At 54.6% G+C, this 19,827-nt stretch overlaps 1 protein-coding gene across 8 annotated transcripts in view; it reads right to left on the minus strand.

Annotated features, from left to right (window-relative positions):
• Positions 1 to 6,219: 6,219 nt before the first annotated feature.
• The window catches only part of GRID2IP (Grid2 interacting protein), a 37,334-nt gene continuing 23,726 nt past the window's right edge, over positions 6,220 to 19,827 (minus strand). For 2 of the 8 annotated variants that reach the window (XM_049699446.1, XM_049699444.1), the window contains 14 exons: positions 19,076 to 19,228; positions 18,723 to 18,820; positions 18,426 to 18,543; positions 17,297 to 17,652; positions 16,466 to 16,882; positions 14,606 to 14,693; positions 13,735 to 13,812; positions 13,012 to 13,208; positions 12,530 to 12,685; positions 12,319 to 12,405; positions 11,331 to 11,460; positions 11,123 to 11,241; positions 10,057 to 10,221; positions 6,220 to 9,821 (listed from right to left, as the gene is read on the minus strand). In XM_049699446.1, the coding sequence (XP_049555403.1) occupies positions 9,750 to 9,821; positions 10,057 to 10,221; positions 11,123 to 11,241; positions 11,331 to 11,460; positions 12,319 to 12,405; positions 12,530 to 12,685; positions 13,012 to 13,208; positions 13,735 to 13,812; positions 14,606 to 14,693; positions 16,466 to 16,882; positions 17,297 to 17,652; positions 18,426 to 18,543; positions 18,723 to 18,820; positions 19,076 to 19,228 (2,234 nt within the window). In that variant the 3' untranslated portion in view covers positions 6,220 to 9,749. Of the gene's footprint in view, positions 9,822 to 10,056; positions 10,222 to 11,122; positions 11,242 to 11,330; positions 11,461 to 12,318; positions 12,406 to 12,529; positions 12,686 to 13,011; positions 13,209 to 13,734; positions 13,825 to 14,605; positions 14,694 to 16,465; positions 16,883 to 17,296; positions 17,653 to 18,425; positions 18,544 to 18,722; positions 18,821 to 19,045; positions 19,232 to 19,827 lie in introns of all 8 variants that reach the window. The other 6 variants (XM_049699445.1, XM_049699443.1, XM_049699440.1 and 3 more) reach the window with 5 other exon arrangements.

Raw genomic sequence — 19,827 nt, forward strand, 5'->3', positions numbered from 1 at the left:
AACTTCCCTGGTGGTCCAGTGGTTAAGACGTTGCCCTCTAATGCAGGGAGTGTGGGTTTGATTCCTGGTCGGGGAGCTAAGATCCCACATGTCTCGTGGCCAGAAAACCCAAAAAATGTGAAATAGAAGCAATACTGTAACAAATTCAATAAAGACTTTAAAAATGGTCCACATCAAAAAAATCTTAAAAACAAACAAACAAAACAAGCAACCCAATTTAAAAATAGGCAGAAGAACTGAACAGACATTTTCCCAAAGAGGAAATGCAGATGGCCAACAGTCACATGAAAAGATGTTCAACATTGTTAATCATCAGGGAAATACAAATCAAAACCACAGTTAGATATCACCTCACACATATCAGAATGGCTATCATCAAACAAAACACAAATAACAAATGTTGGAGAGGAAGGGGAGAAATGGGAACCCCCTAACACTGTGAGTATGTAAATTGCTGCAGCCACTGTGGAAAACAATATGGAGGTTTCTCAAAAAACTAAAAATAGAACTACCATATGACCCAGCAATTCCACTCCTGGGCATATATCAGAAAAAAAAACCACTAATTCAAAAAGACACATGCACCCCAGTGTTCACAGAAGCATTATTTACAATTGCCAAGATATGGAAGCAACCTAAGTGTCCATCAACAGATGAATGAACAAAGAAGATGTGTCATATATACACAATGGAATGCTACTCATCCATGAAAAAAGAATGAAATTTTGCCATTTGCAGCAACATGGATGGACTTGGAGGACATTATGCTAAGTGAAATAAGTCAGACAGGGAATTCCCTGGTGATCCAGTGGTTAGGACTCAGCACTTTCACTGCCAGCGTCCAGGTTCAATCCCTGGTCGAGGAACTAAGATCCCACAAACTGTGTGGCATGGCAAAAAAAAAAAAAAAAAAAAAGCCAGACAGATAAAGACAAATACTGTATGATATCACTTATATAAGGAATCTAAAAACCCCAGCAAACTAGTGAATATAACAAAAAAAGAAGCAGACTCACAGATATAGAGAACAAACTAGTGGTTACCAGTGGGGAGAGGAGGTGAGGGACAATATAGAGGTAGGGGAGTGGGAGGTCCAAACTATTGGGTGTAAGATAGGCTCAGGGATCTATTGAACAACATGGGGAATATAGCCAATATTTTGTAATAATTGTAAATGGAAAGTAAACTTTAAACACTGTATAAAAAATTTTAAATTAAAAAAAAATAAATAAAAGAGAATGAAATATCTTTCTAGACACAGAAGAATGTCAAGAGCAATGAGAAAGCTTTGAAATCAAGCACAGAGCCTTTTCTGTGTATCTGATATATTTATGGTGGAGACATAACCTACTGTACTGGGTCAAATAATGCTCCCTCCCCTACTGCAAATTCTTGTCCACCTGGAACCACAGAGTGTGACATTATTTGGAAATAAGATCTTTGCAGATGTAATTAGTTAAGGTGAGGTCATGTTGGATTAGGGTGGGTCCTAATGCAATGACTGGTGTTCTTATAAGAGAACACAGAGATGCAGACACACACACACACACACACACACACACACACACACATACCCTATCATGTGAAGACACTGACAGGCAGGGAAAACACCACATGATGGTGGGGGATAGAGTGGGGCATCTATAAGCCAGGGAATGCCAAGGATTGCTGGTAACCTAACGACCACCAGAGGCTAGAAGGGAGGCAATGCTGCTGACGTGAGTTTGGACCTCTGGTCTTCCAAACTGTGAGAGAGTACACTTCTGTTATTTTAAGGCACCCAGTTTGTGGTAGTTTGTTACAGCAGTCCTAGTAAATGAATACACCTACCTTTTACAACAGAATGCTTATTAGACTTACTGCTGACTTCTCAATATAAAAAATGGAAGTCAGAAACCAGTGGAATTCAAATTGATGAGAAAATATAACTGTCAACCCGGAACTGTATATCCACTAAAACTGTCTTTCAAGAACGTGGGTAGTTACAAAGATATTTTCAGATGCAAAAACTGAAAGAATTTACTACCAACAGACCCTCACTACAAACAAAATTCTAAAGTAAAAAATGTACTTGAGGAAGAATGAAAATGATCCCAGAAAGAAGGCACAAGAAGCAAGACAGGATCACAATTCAGGATGTGAAGATAAGAATTCTGCAGGGGTGGAAACTTTGGGAGCCCCAGGGAAACACAAGAACTCAGCTGCCAGCCTTTCAGTAGGCAGAAGCTCTACAGCTAGGGGACAATGGGTCTGATTGTTTCCCAGGATGGAGTTTTCCACCAAGCAGGAAAAGAAGCTGACAAAAAAATGTCTCCTATACCGGCGATCCCTTCCGACTCAGTAATTCAGCTCCTGAACCAGCGTTATTAGTGTCCATTTACACAGCATTTTCCAGAAATATCATTTGGTGCTTAGTGTAAGGAAAGGCTAATCGAGATTTTGCGATGAGTTTCTTTTTTTTCGCGATGAATTTCTTGAGCAAATGAGAAACGGCTCTATATTCTTGATACAGGTGTAAATCTTCTAATTTATTTTTGGGGTTCTTAGATGGTTTGGGGTAACTAATATGTAACTTATGAAAACTGCAAGTATTTTGTATTTCAAATACTTCTACCTACTGATGAGTGTAAAAATATCAGACTACTTAATATCTGGGACCACTTATTGGCAACCGTCGCAAAACAAATTGATTTGTATAGTGAGATGTTGCCAAATTGTTTAAATATTTACATACAGCATATACCTGTGTATTTTAGCAATGACTGGGGTCCTGTCACTTCCTTTTTTCCTTTCATAAGTGAAAAAGGTTCAGAGCACACAACCACTTTTCATTCTTAGAAACAAATGCATAAAACGATCTTTTATCAGAGCAGTAGAAAGTTAAACACTGGAAGTACCCAAATACTTTGAAAAAGCTGTCTTCTTTTCATCTCTCCCTCCATTTTGGATATAGTATGTGTGTATCTTTATTGGTACACACAGACTAGGCTTTGTGAACTACTTTTTTGTGCTAAAAAATCATGGCTTGTTGGCTCATAATGACATAGTCATACCTAAGAGATTTGTAACTTCTTTTCACTCTTTTCTTGAGCTTATGAGATAGAGTTTCAGTTCTAAGTAAGCGTCATCCAAACCTTCTGTACACATTTCAGTTTGCTGTGTAACATAATGACATGAAATCGTATTCCTTTTTCTCTTCTTGTTTCTTTTAGCATGTAAGTTTGTTGTGAAAATGTAAATCTCTGAATGGGTATGAGGTTAGATCTGAGATTTATTTCTGCGCATTATGTCTGAGTCTATGATTTCTCAGAAGGACTATGTGTGTATAGACACACACATGCACATATACGCTTATGAATAATATGAAATTTGAAGAGAAAAACTTTCTGCAGGTGCCTTCACCAATCAGGATTAATGATTGCTTAAAGACCCTGACGACCTGAGGATAACTTTCTCACGAAGTAGATTCAATGGCTGATAACAGACGCTTAGAAACGGCAAAACAGATGAAATGGCTCAAACCAGCAGGAAGTCTGGTCTTTCTCCTGGGGTTCCCCTCCTCAAGGAGCTTCTGGGGGAATCCCTCAAGGATGTGGCCACGTGCTGGAAATCTGTTCTGGTAGCAGCCTGACACCTCGGCCCAGCTTTTGCACTCAGAGCCACTACTTCTGCCCAAGCTCTTCGTGTTTCCTGAATCAATTCCCTCCTAACACATACAAGTCCTGCCAACACAAATAAGGTCACATGATGATGTCTGCCTAAAGCTCAGAGGGGGAGGGCAGTGCTTCCAGGTTGATGCTCTAATCCCACATCAGGGCCTCTCCCCCCAGGGCCCAGCTTACCTCCCGCTAGTGCGGGAGCTCCCAGCTCCTCCCTCGAGGACTCTCCTCTTCCGCAACCTCCAGTCCTTCCAGCTCCTAGATGTTGGACATTGGGGTCATCCATTTCCTTCTGCGGAAACCCCCCACTGACCCCACATGGTCCGAGAACACACCATCAGTGCTTTTATTCAGTGCCGGGGACATCAGGAATCCAGTTAACATCTCTTTAGAGAAAATATTTTCCCTCCCTTTTAGGGCGCTATCAAGAGAAAGATTTTGCTAATTTGCACAACCAACAGACCCTTAAGCCAGTGGTCTATGCCTAGCCCTCGGTTTCCTGGTGACGTCATGGTTTCCCCGCAGAACACTGCGTGGGTCCTGCCTGCCTGTGACTCCCCATCGTCTGGGTGAATTTCCTAAAACAAAGAGCATCTTCAAGATAAGGTAATCAGCATCTTTCCATCTAGAAACCAGAACAGCCAACTAGCTTCAAACACAGCTCCCTTGCTAACATCTAAAAGTGAATCGAATCCCTTTTTGGGGGGTACACCACTATACCCCAGGATAGCCCGAATGAGTCAACTGGCAGACATGCTTCATGTCAGGGGCTGCAAACTCACAGCTGGGCTCCATCTGGCTCACAGACACGTTTTCTTTGGCTCATAATTGATCATCTTCCTTAAAGTTTTGAATTGGTTGCCAACATTTCGTTAGGACATTTGAAATAGAAATCTGGATTTCTAGCTTCCTTTGCGAAAGCCTGAGGTCAGGCATCCCAGGGTGTGCCTTCTCACATGGAGGCCCACTGACTAGAGGGTGCAGCGGGGCCCCCGCAGACAGGGCATCCGCTCTCCAGCCCTCCCTACTGTCTCTCCCTGTCCCTCCGTGTCAGTTACCTGTCATCCTTGGTCCTGTGTAGCTGTCTTCTTACACCACCCTCTTCACAAGCCTGCATTCCTTGTCCAGTCTCCGTGGGCATTCCGTCCGCAACCCTTGCATTAGGGCTTTGGATACATGTGGCCAAACTGTTTCATAGAAAGGAGCCATTCATTTTCTTGAGCAGCTTGGTCACCCTCACCTTTGTGTTATTTGTTTGATTTAATAGGCAATTACGGAACCTTGCTGTATGCAAAGGCTAGAAGCAGATGGGCCAATGGGAAATCAGGCTGATGAATGGGTTATCAGTGAGTAGACATCTACTAGCTGAAGCCTGGGTGTGTGAGAATTTGTGGAGGGAGGGCAAACAGTGCCCAGCGCTGCTTAAATAAAGGTCCATGAAGATAAAGACAACTAGAGCTTCCTGTGGTTTCCTGTCGGGACGACAGCAGGTTCAGGGGAGTGACAGGAGAGAAAGCCAGGCTGCTGTGTGCTGAGAGGTGAGGGGATGGTGAGGATGCAGAGGCAGCAAGTGTAGACAACAGCTCTGAAAAATCTGGTCTAAAGGAGGGAGTGAGAGGGCATGAGCCACTGGGGTCTAGACTGTTCTTTGAGGGTTGCAGGAAGAGGGATGTTTATTGGTGAAGGGGAGCCAGTGGAAAATGACTTGTGGTCATAGGTGCGTTGGGACCCCTGGGAGCCTGGGGAGGTGGGGATATGGGACAAAGAATTAGCTCCGAATTGGAGTTGAGAGCAATGCCTGAACATCATGGGATGAAGATGAGGGCAAGTACATAGAAGTTTGCAGATGGTGGGGGGAGAAGGTGAGTAAATCCCGCTTGATTGAAGCCTTTCTCTTTGGAACATCAGCTGAATCCAGAGATCTCTGAGGCCTCCTTGGAACTAGCACTATTATATCCTTGGCACCTGGTAAGAAGGTGGTATGAGCTGAATTGTGTCCCCCTCCCCAAATTCATATGCAGAAATCCTAGCCCCCAGTACCTCAGAAGGTGACTGCATTTGGAGATGGGGTCTTTGAGGAGGTATTTAAGGTTAAATGATATCATAAGGATGGGGCTGTAAGCCAATAGGACTGGTGTCATTACGAGAAGAGACGCCAGTGATGCACAGAGAAAAGGCCACGTGAGGACACAGCAAGAAGCGGCCGTCTGTAAGCCAAGGAGAGCAGCCTCAGGAGGAACCCAACCTGCTGACACATGGATCTTGGACTTCCAGCCTCCAGGGCTGTGAGGGAATAAATTCCTGTTGTTTAAGCCACTTAGTCTATGGTATTTTGTTATGGTAGCCTAAGCAGATTAACACAGGGAGGAATAGAAGGGGGTGAGAAAAGAGGTAAAGGCTTTCTTTATGTCGAAGTCACCAGAATCTGTGGCCCCTGGAATGCTGATAGATGTTTTTAAAAGTCATGTTAAGCAAAACAAAGAAGATATTTCCACTAAGAGGATGGGCTTTGGATTTAGACAGACTTGATTTTCCATCAAGCAAGTCACATAACCCTCCTGAGTTTTAGACTTTTTATTTGTAAAAAGGAGATAACAAAACCCACCTGAGAGGGTTACTGTGAAAGTAAAATGAAATATGTAAAAACATGGAGCACACTACCTAGTAAACATTAACTGATTGTTAGGAAAGGCGGTGTGTAATTGGGCTAGGCTATTTTATTAGTATCATTGAGAGAGAAATACATTCCTGCTTGTCACACCCTGTCATTTGGTGAGGAATGGGGCGGAGGGTATGGCGCACATATTGGCTCACATATAGGGTTTCGAACTGACTTGGGTGTAGATCACCATGAAATAGAACCCTGGGAAACGAAACTCAGAGAGGCTGACCCATAAGGTTATCTGCACCCAGCATTGTGGCTGGCACATGGTAGGCAGTCAAATAGTATTGGCGATTGCATTTATGAATGAAGAGAATGCACTGAGAATGTTAAAAGACTGAACATCTATAACGATCTGTTGATGAGTATGTTAGTCAACCCCCTTAACATTGCAAGTGACAGAAACCCATTCAAACCAGCCTAAGCCAAAAAAATTAAAAGAAATTAAAAAAATTCACACGTGGTGGCAGAATTTGTTGGCTTGGAAACTGAAAAGTTGGGATGTCTGCTTCAGGCACAGCTGGATCCAGGGACAAGAGATGGATGGAGTGGTCTTCTCTCCTTTTCTTCTGTATTGGTTTTACACCCAGGCAGGTGCCCTCCACGTGGTAGTCCTGGCAGCTCCTTCCAGGATTCCACCCTCGTTACACCCAACAATTCATCCAGAAGTAAGGAGCCTCCTTTTCCAAACACTTCAAACTTGAGTCTTGAATTGACTCTGAGCCACCCAACCAGAGTCACAAGATCATCCTTATTCCAATCAGCAGCACTCCAAGGCCTGGGAGCAGAGGAGGGATAATTTCCCAAAGGAAAAACAGGGAGCTTTCCCCAGCAGAAGGGAGACTGGTTGCTAGGCAGGTGCAGGCACAGACACAGACAACTGTGCCCCTGGACTTAGTGTATCTGGAGAGAAGTCAGGTAACTCATGGGTGCCTAAGTAAGAGAGAATGAAAAGCATGGCACCTGCAGGACACATGAAGATGAGTAATCAGCGCGGTGCTGGGTCCAGCGAGGACCGGGGCCACTGAGGATTTGAAGGAGGTTGGGATGTGCACCAGGGTGCCTGGCCATGGAGGTACTTGGTACACTGATGGCAACCATGGCCCTGACTCTCTACCTGGCCCTGAATCCACACCCTCTGCCATGTAGTTCTGCAGCATCTCTCATCAAGAGGGGAGCCTATTTCCCCTCTCCTAGAATCTGGGCTGGACTTGTCACTTGCTTTGACAATATACTGTGGCGGAAGGGATGGTGTGACAGTTCTGAGGTTAGGCTTCCAGGGGTCTTCTGTGTCTCTGCTTGTTCTCTTAGGCCCCTGACCTTACCATGTGAACTGTCCTGGCTATTTGGCTGGAGGATGAGAGACCACATGAAGCCATCTCAACTGTCCCAACCAAGGCCCCAGACATGGCAAGAGCCCTGCATGACTAGCAAAGCTGCCCAGCTGACCCACAGAAGACTATAGACACCCAGGTGAGTCCACTGAGCCCAGCTCGGATCAGAACTGCCCAGCAGGACCCATGGACTCAAGAGCAGTAGTGGCTGCCGTTTTAAGTCACTGAGTTTTGGGACAGTTTGTTACACAGCATTGTGTGGGAGATAGGTAACAGTTACAAGGCATTATAGGGAGGAAACCCAGCTAGCGATTGGCTTGCCAACCTGAGTCCCATCTACCTGAAGAGGGTGTGTGTTTCTAATTTGCGGGAAAATGCCATACAGGACGCCTGGGCCTGGAGGGTCATGCCTATTCATAGCCTGGTGGAGTCTACAGTCTCTACGGATCTCATACCAGGATTTTAATGGACCTTTTGACATGTTTCTCAGAGACGAAGGCTTTGGGAAGTTATGGAAATTATCCGGCTTGAGCTGCTGGGGAGAAATGCCCTCCACTAGCCAAATCTGGGTTCATTTCCCCCACCTGAATTACACAATTTGGTTTAGATATTTTTATATGGTGGCTGTGAGCGGGGAACAAAGGAAGAACATACATGGCCTCCACAAGGGGCCTGTGGGAGACCGGGTAGAACTGGATGGGTCCCGAATACTGTCCAGGGGCAACACCAGCTATTCAATCATAGTGGAGGGAAAAAAAGCCAGAAGATGGTTTCTAAAGTCCATTTCAGACTTCTGTGGAAGAAAGTTAAGGGCAGAGGTAACAGGAAGCTGCCTGATCCAGGATTTGTCGATTGGAGAATGGAAAGGATGAAACAAAGAAAGGAAAGGATGCCCCCAGCATCCCTCTGCTCCCAGCGTCCAGGTAGCTCCCTCCTCTGTCCCCAATCCTCACCAGGGGCTCCAGACACACATGGAAAACAGACTCTGAGATCCCAAATATGCCCCAGGTGGTGTTACTGCCTCTAAGCCTGCTCTGCTCACATGGTCTGCTCCAGGGAACATCATCATCGCCACCCACCCAGGCGAGAAACCTGGCAGCCGGCCACCAGGTCCTGCTCACCCATCACCTGAGCATCTCTCTGCTCTCTCTGCCCTACCGCGACACCCCCACTCCCACTCCCAGACTCCCCACTTCCAAGGGACCACTTCTAAACTGGATTTCAGTTTGTCTGCTGGGTGAAAACTTCAATTCTGCAGTCTGATATAGTCTTCCTAATGCTTTCCTGTTTCTCTGCCCAGCTTCTCTCCCGCCTTCTCCAATCCAGCCTTCTCTCCTCTGCAGCCAGCTGAGGTTTCTTCTGGCTTCCAAGACCCAGGCTAGGTGCGCACCCACCCCCCTCCCCCAGGTCCCTGGACTTGGGGCTCTCCTTCCATCCTGCCTGCCTTCGTCCAAGCAGCCCAGGAGGCCCTGGGCTGGGTGAGAGACCTCCAGGCCTTATCGTGCGCACTGGTGTGGCATGTTCAAGGGCGTCTGCCTCCTTCTCCACAGTCTAAGGTCTGCGGGGTCCGTGCTCCGCGAGGGCGTCCCCTGGGCACACTCGGAGCAGGCTCAGGAGAGGTTCAGACGGCCTTCCTTGGGGCCGGGCACCCTCTGGCCAAGACGCCGCCCTAGTGCCGCAGCCATCTCGGAATCCACCGGCTGGTGGCAGCGGCCCCTCCCCGGGACCCCCGAGGTCCTGAGGGCGTGCACAGCCAGCCCTTGCTGGAAGGCCCGGGAGCGGGGAGGGGGCGGGGGTGGGGCGGAGAAGGGGGAATGGACAAGGCGCGGGAAGCCGGCGGGACCTGGCGGCGGGTGGTTCACGCGTCCCGGGGAGTCGGCGTGCCGGCTCCGTCCCCGCGCTCCCAACCCTCGGAGCCCCGGGATCGGCCCCAAGAAGGGGTCTCCGCACCTTCGAGGGCGGCCGGAGCTCGACGGCTGAGCTAGCTGGAGATGCGCGCGTGGCTGGGCCCCACTCCCGCACCCGGGACGCTCCGAGCCACGCGGGCGGCGTCCGCTCCGCGCTCGGGCCGCCGAGGACGCGAGGCCGCCGCCGTCACCAGGAGAGGGGCGAAATCATCCCAGAGCTGCGTGTGCCCTCCCCAGCCTGCAGGTCGCCGAGTGCTCGCTGGGGAGGGAGGAGCACGTGGGGACGCGGGTTGGTCAGTGGTCCCGGGACCGCCCCCTCCCTGCGTCGTCTCCCCCCACCCCCTCCCTCGCCGGGGCAGAGACCTACTGGCTCCGCCCCACTGGGGGAGCGTGTCACTCACTAGGGGCCCTTTCCCACCCCGGGCTTCACAGAGGTACCCCCTCGTTGGACCTATGGCCCTGCTCTCTACTCAGGGCCTCCCACCGTGGCTCACCTCGAACTTGCTCATGAACTCCGCAAAGATGCCGAAAAAGGCCTCGGAAGTGGTGGCTTTGGAATCCTCGCCGAAGAAAGCCAGCGCCTTGCCCAGCTGCTCCATGGCCTCCCGCTGCAGCCCGTCCAGCGCCCGCAGCACCGGCTGGGCTGTCTCCAGGAAGGACTGATGGGCCTCTGTTAAGGAAACTGCCCTAGGTCCCTGGGGCAGGTCCCGGGGCAGTGACCCAAACAGCGACCACTCCAGTCTACCCCAGGCCCTTTGCTCACCTGGGCACCATGCCCTGGTCAGAGGCTCCAGTCCCTTTGCCCACTGCCCTCCAAGCTCGTCCTGACACCTGCCACGTCCAGTCCAGCCTTAGGCCTTTCACTTGCTCCTCTCTCTGTGGGGCAGCTCTCTCTTCCCTCCTGGCTCTGCTCAGATGCTACCACCCTCTCTTCCCCAACCATCCACTTAGAGTGGCCCCCTCTCTCTGTCTCTCTCTTTTTCTATAGCATTTGTCACTGTCTGTGCTCAGTCGGAATATTCCCCTCTCCTGACTGCCTTTGGCTGGCCAGGCCTGGCAAGTCTGACAAGCCTCTCCCTGTATCTTGTGACTTAAGCCTGGACTCTGCCACCCCCGAGGACAGAGGGGGCGATGTAGCCAATCAGAAGAGCTCCTTGGGCTTCCCTCGTGGCGCAGTGGTTGAGAGTCCGCCTGCCGATGCAGGGCACGTGGGTTCGGGCCCCAGTCCGGCAAGATCCCACATGCCGCGGAGCGGCTGGGCCCGTGGGCCATGGCCGCTGAGCCTGTGCGTCCGGAGGCTGTGCTCCGCAACGGGAGAGGCCACAACAGTGAGAGGCCCGCGTACCGCAAAAAAAAAAAAAAAAAAGAGCTCCTTCTCAGTTACACACAGACTTGACATAAGCACTTAGATTCTAAATGACCTAAGGCGGACCCCCTTCCAGAGCCCCTGGACCCAGAGCAGCCTCTGCCCAGAATCTCTGCAGGCCACTGGAGCTACAGCCAGCTCTACCTGACCCCCCCCCCCGGCCTAGGGTCCACTGCGGCACTGGGACAGGATACCGCCATGACCACGGCAAACTTGTCCTCGCTGGTGGGGGACATGCTCTGGCAGGCGGCCTGTATCTCACTGATGGTGCCGTGGAGGTCAGCCAGGTCACTGGTCAGGGCCCGTTGGTTCACTGTAGGGTAGGCAACAGAGCCTCGTGGGGCTGCCCTCTCAGCCCAGGACAGCGGTGCCTCTGCCTCCCTACCCATCCACCCAGCCTACCTTTGGCAGCCAGGGGCACGGTGGGCAGGTCCTGAGCAAAACCCAGGAGTTCGGGGAAGTGCTGGCTCAGCGATTTGGCAAGGATATGCAGGAAGGTGGACTTCCCATCCACCGTCTTGGTGGAGTTCAGCTGCAAGTGACCCCAACATACATCTTCCTCAAGGACCCCATCAGATTCCCGATCACACGGGCTCAAGTGCTCTCCTCCCTGCTTCCCCTGGGCTGTGGCATCAGTTCCTGGCCCCCGACACTCTCCAACTCCAAAGCTCATAAGCTGATGGCTAGTAATACTTAACTCTGAAGCTCTCATCTGCTGGGATGCCACAGGCCTGTTTCCTGGCCCAGATCTTTGAGACCCCCAGGAACCAGGCCCCCAGCCCCCAGCTAGGGAAGGACCCTAGGTTTTTCTGTCCTTGTGAGTTTGCCCTTGTCAAAAGATAGAGCCCAAGATTCTCTAACCCCAGGGAAAGCGGGGAGCATCACTCACAGTTCTTCCCTTTTGTGGTTTTCTGAAACCATCTGTGGCCCATCTGAGCCTCAGACACCCTAAACCATTCATATCTATAAAGGGGGTTTTTCTTTCTCTTTTTGAAAACAACCAAAGGCGTCATGGGGAAAAGTCCCAGAAACACAGGAGAAAGGCTGGATATTTGAGCTGTCCCTTCTCTGATCCTAGATCTTTCTGGGGTAGGACTGGCCTGATGGTGGTGGTGGTTTTGAGGGCACAGAGTCCACCAGGTGGGACTCGCCCCTTCCTCCTGGAGCCTTCCCTCCCTGCCCTTCTCTTCTCCCACCACTCCATTTTTCCAGATCTTGAGGATTGGCTTGGAGACACCACCTTGTCCCCCCAACCCCTCAACCCCCAAACTTTGCTTCTGTTACATCCTGGCCTGCGGGCAGCCAGCTCTTCCTCCGGGGGGGATGGGGGTGGGGAAGGGCCTCAATGGTAGAGCAAACAAATCAGTGACTGTCTGACAGGCCCCCTCACCTCCGTCAGGAAGTTGATCTTGAAGCCCGTGGTCTTGTTGGTTTGGGGCTGTCCATCGTTGAGATAGTTGCCCATAGCCAACACAAACTGTGGAGAGAAAGGTGGGCAGGTCCTGCCCCACGCCCTGGCCCCTCTCTGGATGAACCTCCAGGCTGGAAGCCCCAGGGGACAGAGGGGCAGGTAGAGTGATCTGAGAAGGGGCGGTTCTGACCTCCAGGATCTTGGCGAGCTTCCGGCTGTTCTTGAGCTCGAGGGATGCCTGGCGCAAGCACTCCAGGCTGCCCCGGATCTCTTCTGTCTTCTCCTGTAGGGTGGCCTGGAAGTGGAGGCTACGCAGGCGGGTCTTGTACTCGGGAACCGACAGCATCTGACGGGAAGGCAGGGCCAGGATTCATCCATCCCGCCGGGAGACCCGCTGCCCCGGGGCAGCCGGGCGTGGGGGTCAGCGGGCTGCCCGGTATTCCCTTAGGAAAACAAGTACAACCTCTAGGGGGCACCCTCATCCCATCTACCTTGGACCCTGAGTGAGAACTGGCTGTTACAGGTGTAAAACCGGGACTCAGAGGCGTGAACGCGGTGGCAGGAGGGGAGCGAGACCCACGCACAAAGGCCCAAAGCGAAAGCCGCGACAGAGGAGGCCGAGGCCGCTGGGCAGCCGCCCCTGATCCCGGGCGGGGGTCACGGCCGCAGCACCTGCAGGACGAACTGGTCGGGCTCGCTGAGGCGGCCGGGCGCCTCGCGGAAGGCCTGGTAGCGCTGCTCCTCGTCGGCGTCTGGCGCGAAGAGCAGCAGTTGCGCCAGGTGCGCGGGCTCCAGGCGCCGGGGCTCCATGCTCATTAGCACCTGCCGCAGCTCGGCCGGGCTCAGCTTCAGGTGCGCCAGCAGGATGGCTGCGGGCGGGGCCGCGAGGGTGAGCCGGGGCAGGGCCCGGGCGGGGAGTGGGCGGGGCTTCAAGATCCACCCTGGCTCCTGGGTGTGTCGGGGGACGGGGGGCCAGGAACCGGGGCGGAGCAGGAGCCTGCCCAGGGGAGGGGAGGGTCCTTCCCGCGACCTATTGAGGGGCGAGGGCGGGGTTCTCAAAGAGACAGACCTGGAATTGAGCTGGGCCTGCGGAGTTGGGGCCAGGGAACTGAGACGGGAAGAGTAGGGTATGCGGTTGGAGGCGGGGCCGGAACTGGGGAGCCGATTACAGGATGAGGGCGGGGCCTATGGGGGTGGAGCCAAGGCCGGCACCTGCGCCCGGTGGGATCGGGCTGGCCGTGGGACCTGGGAGAGGGTCTTCACCGCGCGGGAGGCAGGTGTTGGGGCCCCCACGGCCTAATCTCGATCATCCACCGGGGTGGATCAAAGGCTCGGTGGCCCGGTGGGGGGTCGCGTCCTGCCCCCCACAACCACCCGGCACCCCCAGCCCCTCACAGGTGTTGTAGGCCTTCTTGTGGGACAGGATCTCCACCACCTCCTTCTTCCTGAAGGGCTCAGGCCCGGGCACCGGCTCTGGAAGGGAAACTGATGGTTTAATGAGGGGACGCCAGGCTGAGGCTGCTGTGCGAGGGCCCATGAGGGGTGTGGCCACACCCCACAGCCCAGACGCCCCCGACCATGGACTTGACTGAATCAGCTCCACGTGTCCACACTCCCCTCACTCATGGACTCTGGGGTCCAGTCTAACACAGTGTGCATGATGTGGCGTGTGTCCGCTCCCCGCCCCCCATCCTCTCTCCCCTGGGCCCTTGGGACTGAGCTGGCCCCATAAGGAGAACCAATCACCTCTCGACCTTGCAGATGCTTCCTGGATGGACAACGGCCTTTCTCTTCAATCCCGGGACCACTTTCCACACACAGTATCCCTGGCTGCCTGGAGCCCCACCCAACAACTACAGGGAGATACCCTGAGAGGGGTAATGGGAGAGAGAGACTTGGAAGGGATATCTGTCTACCTTATTGTGGCTGTGTGACTTGGAGCAAGTTACCTAGCCCCTTTGTGCTTCCTCATCAGGAGGTTGGGGGGATCACAGTCCCTACCTCACAGAATTGTCACAGGATTAATTTAGAAACAAGGGTGTCTGACATTTGGTAAGCATGCAACACATGTCAGCTCTTATTATCTCCATTGTGAGGTAGGAAACCTGAGGCTCTGAGAAGTTCAATAACTCAGGGACACAGTAAATAAATGGCGGTCCGTGCAGACCTTGGGGACTCTAAGCCCTCGGACGCCACAGAAGGTAGTGGGTGGGCTGCCACAGAGGACCTGGTATCTGGGTTCCCCTAGGGCCCTCAGGCCACTCACTAGCAGGTTTCTGGGTGCCAAAGTGGAGCTCCAGGTCGAGGTACTTCACCATGTCGCTCAGCTTATCATAGTCAGAGTCCTCCCCGAGCTGCGAGGGAGGGGGAGGTTCAGAGCGAGGAAGAACTGCCGCCCTCCACCGCCCCCACCCTCTAAGGGCTGCCTTGTGAGCTCCAGGAGGGAGAGCCTTCATCAAGCCCTGGGATAAACCCGGCGGCAGGAGGAGGCTGCAGGAGAAGCTAAATGATCCAAGTTATCAGGCGGTGAGCCCGCCCCTCCTGTGGTCAACAACACTCACACCTGCAGCACTCTCCACGCAGAAGCCAGCAAGTTGCGCTGGAGCAGGGGGTAGAGGGGCTCTAAAGGGGCTGGAGCCGACCAAGGAGGCTTAAGGGGTCTGGGTCTGTTTTGAGTGAGTTCACCAGAGCTGCTCTGGGTTCCCGATTCTGGGGAAACTAAAGCAGGGAAATGCCAGGAGCTAGGAACTGGACAGGTGGTTTTAACAAATGACCTGGGTGAGAGGTGACAGTCTAGAAGGGCCATGGCTGCAGGCCAGGGACACCTGGCGTGGATTTGGACTTGGCCATGTGCATGACCTCTGTCCCTGTGTCCACCTTCAGAATCCAGTGGAAAGACCACTCTTCAGAGCAAGGTTTCAAGGACCATCTGAGGCTGGTAGGAGTGAGGTCTCCAGGGGACCCAGTAGGTCCCAGTTTGTGACTTTGTCCTGCCGAGCATCCTTATCAGCAACATGGAAAGCTTCCCTTGGAGGTGTGGGCTGAGGCCAACTTGGCTGGGAAGGCAGGAGACAGAACTGGGACCCAGGAAGTGGCAATGGGAAAAAATGACAAGCGTGCCCCAGTGGAGGGTGGCTGCATGTAAGGACATGCTGTTGGTCCCAAGAAGAGGAAGGGACTAGGCTTGAGGATGATGGAGGGAATGAGCACGGCGATGGGGCAGCCCCAGAAGCTGGAGGGTTCCCAGGCCATGTTCAAAGGAGTATGATGTCCAGGTCAAAGGAGATGAGAGCACTGTTTTCTCCTCTGAACTGGTGAAGCCCCATTAGGAGTTCCATTTGGGACCTGCCCTTTGACAGACTATGGGGCTAGAAACCACATTCTAGGGGAATGACCTAAAGAACAGGGATGGGGTGAACCTTGCTCATGGGACAGGCTGGTTGGTCTGTGGATAAGGAAATATACTTGCTCTGCCTGATTTCAAAGGGCAGGACAGAAAGCAGGACATGGGAATCTTGGTGAGACAAAATTTCAGAGCAATACAAGGATGGATGGTGAAAACTGTCCAGTGAGGAAAGGGATGCCTTGATGGGTAGTGAGCTCCCCATCACTAAAGGGGTTCAAGTATATATTGGCAGTGTTGTTTGGGAGGAAGTTCAAGCATCAGAGTGAAAGGGTGGAGGCTGGTGTGCAGGGGTTTGGAACAGCTGCCCTTTTAAGAATCCTTCAGTCTTGGCTCCTGTGAATAAACTACTGATCGTAGACTGGCGGACAGTTCGAAGGTCTGTGACTCTCTAACCAGATGTCCTTCTCTTGGCTCTAAGAGCCTAAGGGAACTGTTCAAATCTCAAGTGATAGGTTTCAAGGGTGAGTGTGGTGCTGTTTCTGGATGTCCCCAGTGTGTCATTGGCTTAGGGACACAGATTGAGCTTCTGGTGCCTGTGTCAGCCACCAAGGGTGGGCGTGTTCATGGGCTGGGCCTTCATTCATCCTCTGCTCAGCATGGGGATGACCAGAGGATGTTCAGCTGACGCTGGAAGAGGCCTGGAGAAGGGTCTTGCCTTCACTGCTGCTGCCCAGACCACCTCCCCCGGCGCAGAGCACTCCTGGCCCCCGGGTCACCTACCTGTCCCCAGATGGTGCCTTCCGAGTTCTCCACCTGCTCCCACCGCAGGCGCTTGACGCTCATGTGGCTGGTCTCACTGCGGCGGTGGCCCAGGCCCCGGGACAGCATGGGGGGCGCACAGGGGACAGGTGGGGGCAGGGGTGGCGGGGGTGGTGGAGGGACTGGGTGGCTGAGTTGGGTGAGGGGCTTGGCCAGCGTCGGAGCGGGGCCCCAGGGGCCATCAGGGGTGCGGGAGCTGGGCTTGGGGTCATGGAAGGGCAGGGGTGGCGGTGGCGGGGGGCTGAGTGGGGGCGGGGGGATGTGGTCGGAGATGGAGGAGTAGGTCAGGGAGCTGCCCTCCTCACTGCTGCTGATGCACTCACTGGCACTGCTCCTCTCATTGGTGACGAAGCTGCCCTGGTCGTCGTGGAAGCTCATCTGGGGGGACAGAGCAAGGCAAGGGGAGGGTCAGGCTGGGCCCAGGGAGACTGGAGCCTGGGCCAAGGTGAGGGAGAGTGGAGTAGTCTGGGGCAGGGGGTGGCATGGCCCGGGGATGGGACAGGAGAGGCTGGGGGCTTAGCCTGAGGCTGTGGTGGGACAGCCCGACAGAGTGTAGGGAACCTGAGACAGGGCATATGGGGCGGTCTTGGACAAACAGGGTCCTAGCTTGAGCCCAGGGTGGGATAGCTCCAGCCAGGGAGCGGGGTGTCCTGGGACAGATTCTAGGATGGACTGGGGCAGGGAGAGGGGGAGCCTGGGGCACATCCCCAGGGCAGCAGGCCTCCTGCAGGAGCCTGTGGACACTGTCCCCATATAGGCCCCCGAACCCTGCACGTCTGCCCGCGTGCTCACCTCTTCGTAGTCATTCTCAGGGCTCAGGAAATCATCCACGATGGTGACCCGGGGCCCCAGCTGCTCACTCAGCGCATCCAGGAAGCGGTCAGTATCCCGGCTTGGCACAGGGTGGGCGAAGGTGAACAGCTTCCTGCGGCTGGGCGGGCGGCCGGGGTCCGGGCTGGGGGTGCTGCTGGAGCGGAGAGGCCCGGGGCCCAGCTGTGGGGAGGGCGCCCTGCTACTGTCCAAGCTGGCGTAGGGGTGGGACTCGCAGCTGCTGGGGGAGGCCAGGCCCTCTGAGCACAGCGGGTAGTAGCAGGGGGAGGGCAGGAGCCGCTCGCTGGTCCACGAGACGCTGGACAGGGTCCTGGGTCCTAGGGTGGGGGATGGAACGTGAGGACCCCTCTTGGGTCAGTACCTGGGTTCCAGGTGCGGGCTGGAGGGGAGGGGCCCCAGGGCAGGTTGGCTCTGTGTCCCTGGACACCTTCCTTTCCTCCTCTGGACACAGTGCAGGAAGACCCTGGATGGCGTTGCGTCCCCAGGCTTCCCTTAGGGTGATCAAAGGACGGAGTGGGCAGGGGGAGTACTGCTTGGCCCCAGGACAGGCAGACCCCAGCTCATCTTGCACAGAATCCCACGGTCCCACCTGGAACCCACTGAACACAAGTCAAGGGTGAGGGGGTCTCCAGACCAAAGGTCATGGGGCACCTCCCGCACCCAGCAAGCCCTTGGCTCACAGAAACATCACCCAGGGGTCCTGCCTTCTGAACTGCCGAGAAACCATCATGTGTGTCTGTGAACAACCATCTTCCCAGCCGTGCCACTCACAGAGCAAAATGCATGCACTTCCTAGTCTATCGGACAGTCACATGTGAACCTGGGGACTCCTGTGGGGGCGGCCCTGTGCTTTTCTAGATCCGTAGCAGAGGTGAGGATCAGAGGGGACATGGGAGGGGCCAGGACAACCCGGACCTTGATGGCCCCTAGCTATGGAGGTTGCCAGGGCTCCCCAGCATTCAGTCCCATAGCCACGGAGCGAAGAGGGAGGTCCAGGGATATGCCTGGAGGTGGTGGTAACACCCAGCCAGCCAGCCGGGAGGCCGGAGGCCAGAGCTGCCCTCGGGAGCCGGGGCTGGCGAGCCCCTACCTTCCGTGCCTGCCATGCTGGGCACTGGTGGGGAGGCACGGGATCTGGAGGTGGTCCCCATCTTCCCTTTGAAGCTGCTGCTCAACCGGGACTCAAGCTCTGCGTAGACAGCCGACATCTTTGGGGAGAGGAGGTGGGGATGGGTCCAGCCTGCCCTTACCTCCCCCACATGGCCCTCACATGGCCTCAGAGGCCAGGCCTGGGTGGCCTGGGAGGCCAGGGTCTGCCCCAGCTCCGTAGGCCACCCATTCCCAGCTCCCCACTGACACCAAAAGCAGGGCAGAGAGAAGGTCTCACCATCTTGGGGTTGGGGGTCTCGGGGAGGGATGTACCATCGCCCGCCTGGCGCTCGCCTGGGATCAGAGGACGAGGCATCTCCGCGCAGTCGCTGGGCCCTGCCGGGGAATCAGGAGGGCCAAGTCCACAACACGGGGGTCTAGTGACCACCCCTGAGCTCTAAGACTCAGGCCCCAGCCCAGACCCAGCGAGGGCCTCTGGAGAAAGAACCGCCAAGCCCTGTGGGCCCAGAGGGGCCACTGCTCAGCCCATTCCCAGGGATGTCTCATCTCGCCAAGCCCATTTTGCAGGTGGGAAAACCGAGCCCTGTGGCGCCCTCTCACCCACTCCAGCCTTTTGGTCCGGGGCCTCACCACAGCTGAGGCTGGCCTCCAGGCCCTGGGACCGGAGGCTGCGGCGGCACATGGACGAGGCCCTCAGGGAGCTCCGTGGTTGGGGCTCGGGCTCTGGCTCCGGCTCCGGCTCCGGCTCCGGCTCGGGTTCCAGGTCCAGTGTGGGCTCTGGCTCTGCTGTGGGACCAAAGGGGAGACAGGCCCCTTGTCCTCTCAGCCCGACAAGGAGCCTCCAAACACAGGGAGGGTGAGGGCACCCACCTGTGAGCCTGGGCCTGCTCGGCTCTAGGACAGCTGGGAACCCTAGGGTGAGAGGCGGGGCGCTGGGGTGCCAGCCTGAGGACAGACGCTGGGCGGAGGTGGCCACAACCCACCCTCAGGGCCCCTTCTCGTGCCGAGAGCCTAGGACCCCCTGATTCCCAGGTCTCAACACGCAGGTGCTGCTGCCCCTAGGGGCCTGCAGAGTGAAATGGAAGGTTCCAGGTCAGGGCAGATGTGTGGGACATCTGCTGCCCAGCCTGCACCTGAGCTCAAACCCTCAACCCCCCAACAAACTCTGGGTCCCGAGGACTAGGGTTGGTGGGCACACAAGGGCCAGCACAGAGGAGACGGGCAGGCGAACGGCAGGTGCCCAGGGTTTAGCCCACTTTCGATGCTCACAGCCGAGTGATGAAGCACGTGCGTGGTGTGGGCACGGGGGCACCCAGTGACGGGGCAGCAGCGGGGAGCTGAGGCTGCACGGGGCCCCGTAGGCCCTCGTGTGAGTCTGTGGG

The sequence above is a fragment of the Orcinus orca genome, chromosome 16 (assembly GCF_937001465.1).
Source record: "Orcinus orca chromosome 16, mOrcOrc1.1, whole genome shotgun sequence".
In the NCBI taxonomy this organism is placed as follows: Eukaryota; Metazoa; Chordata; class Mammalia; order Artiodactyla; family Delphinidae; genus Orcinus; species Orcinus orca.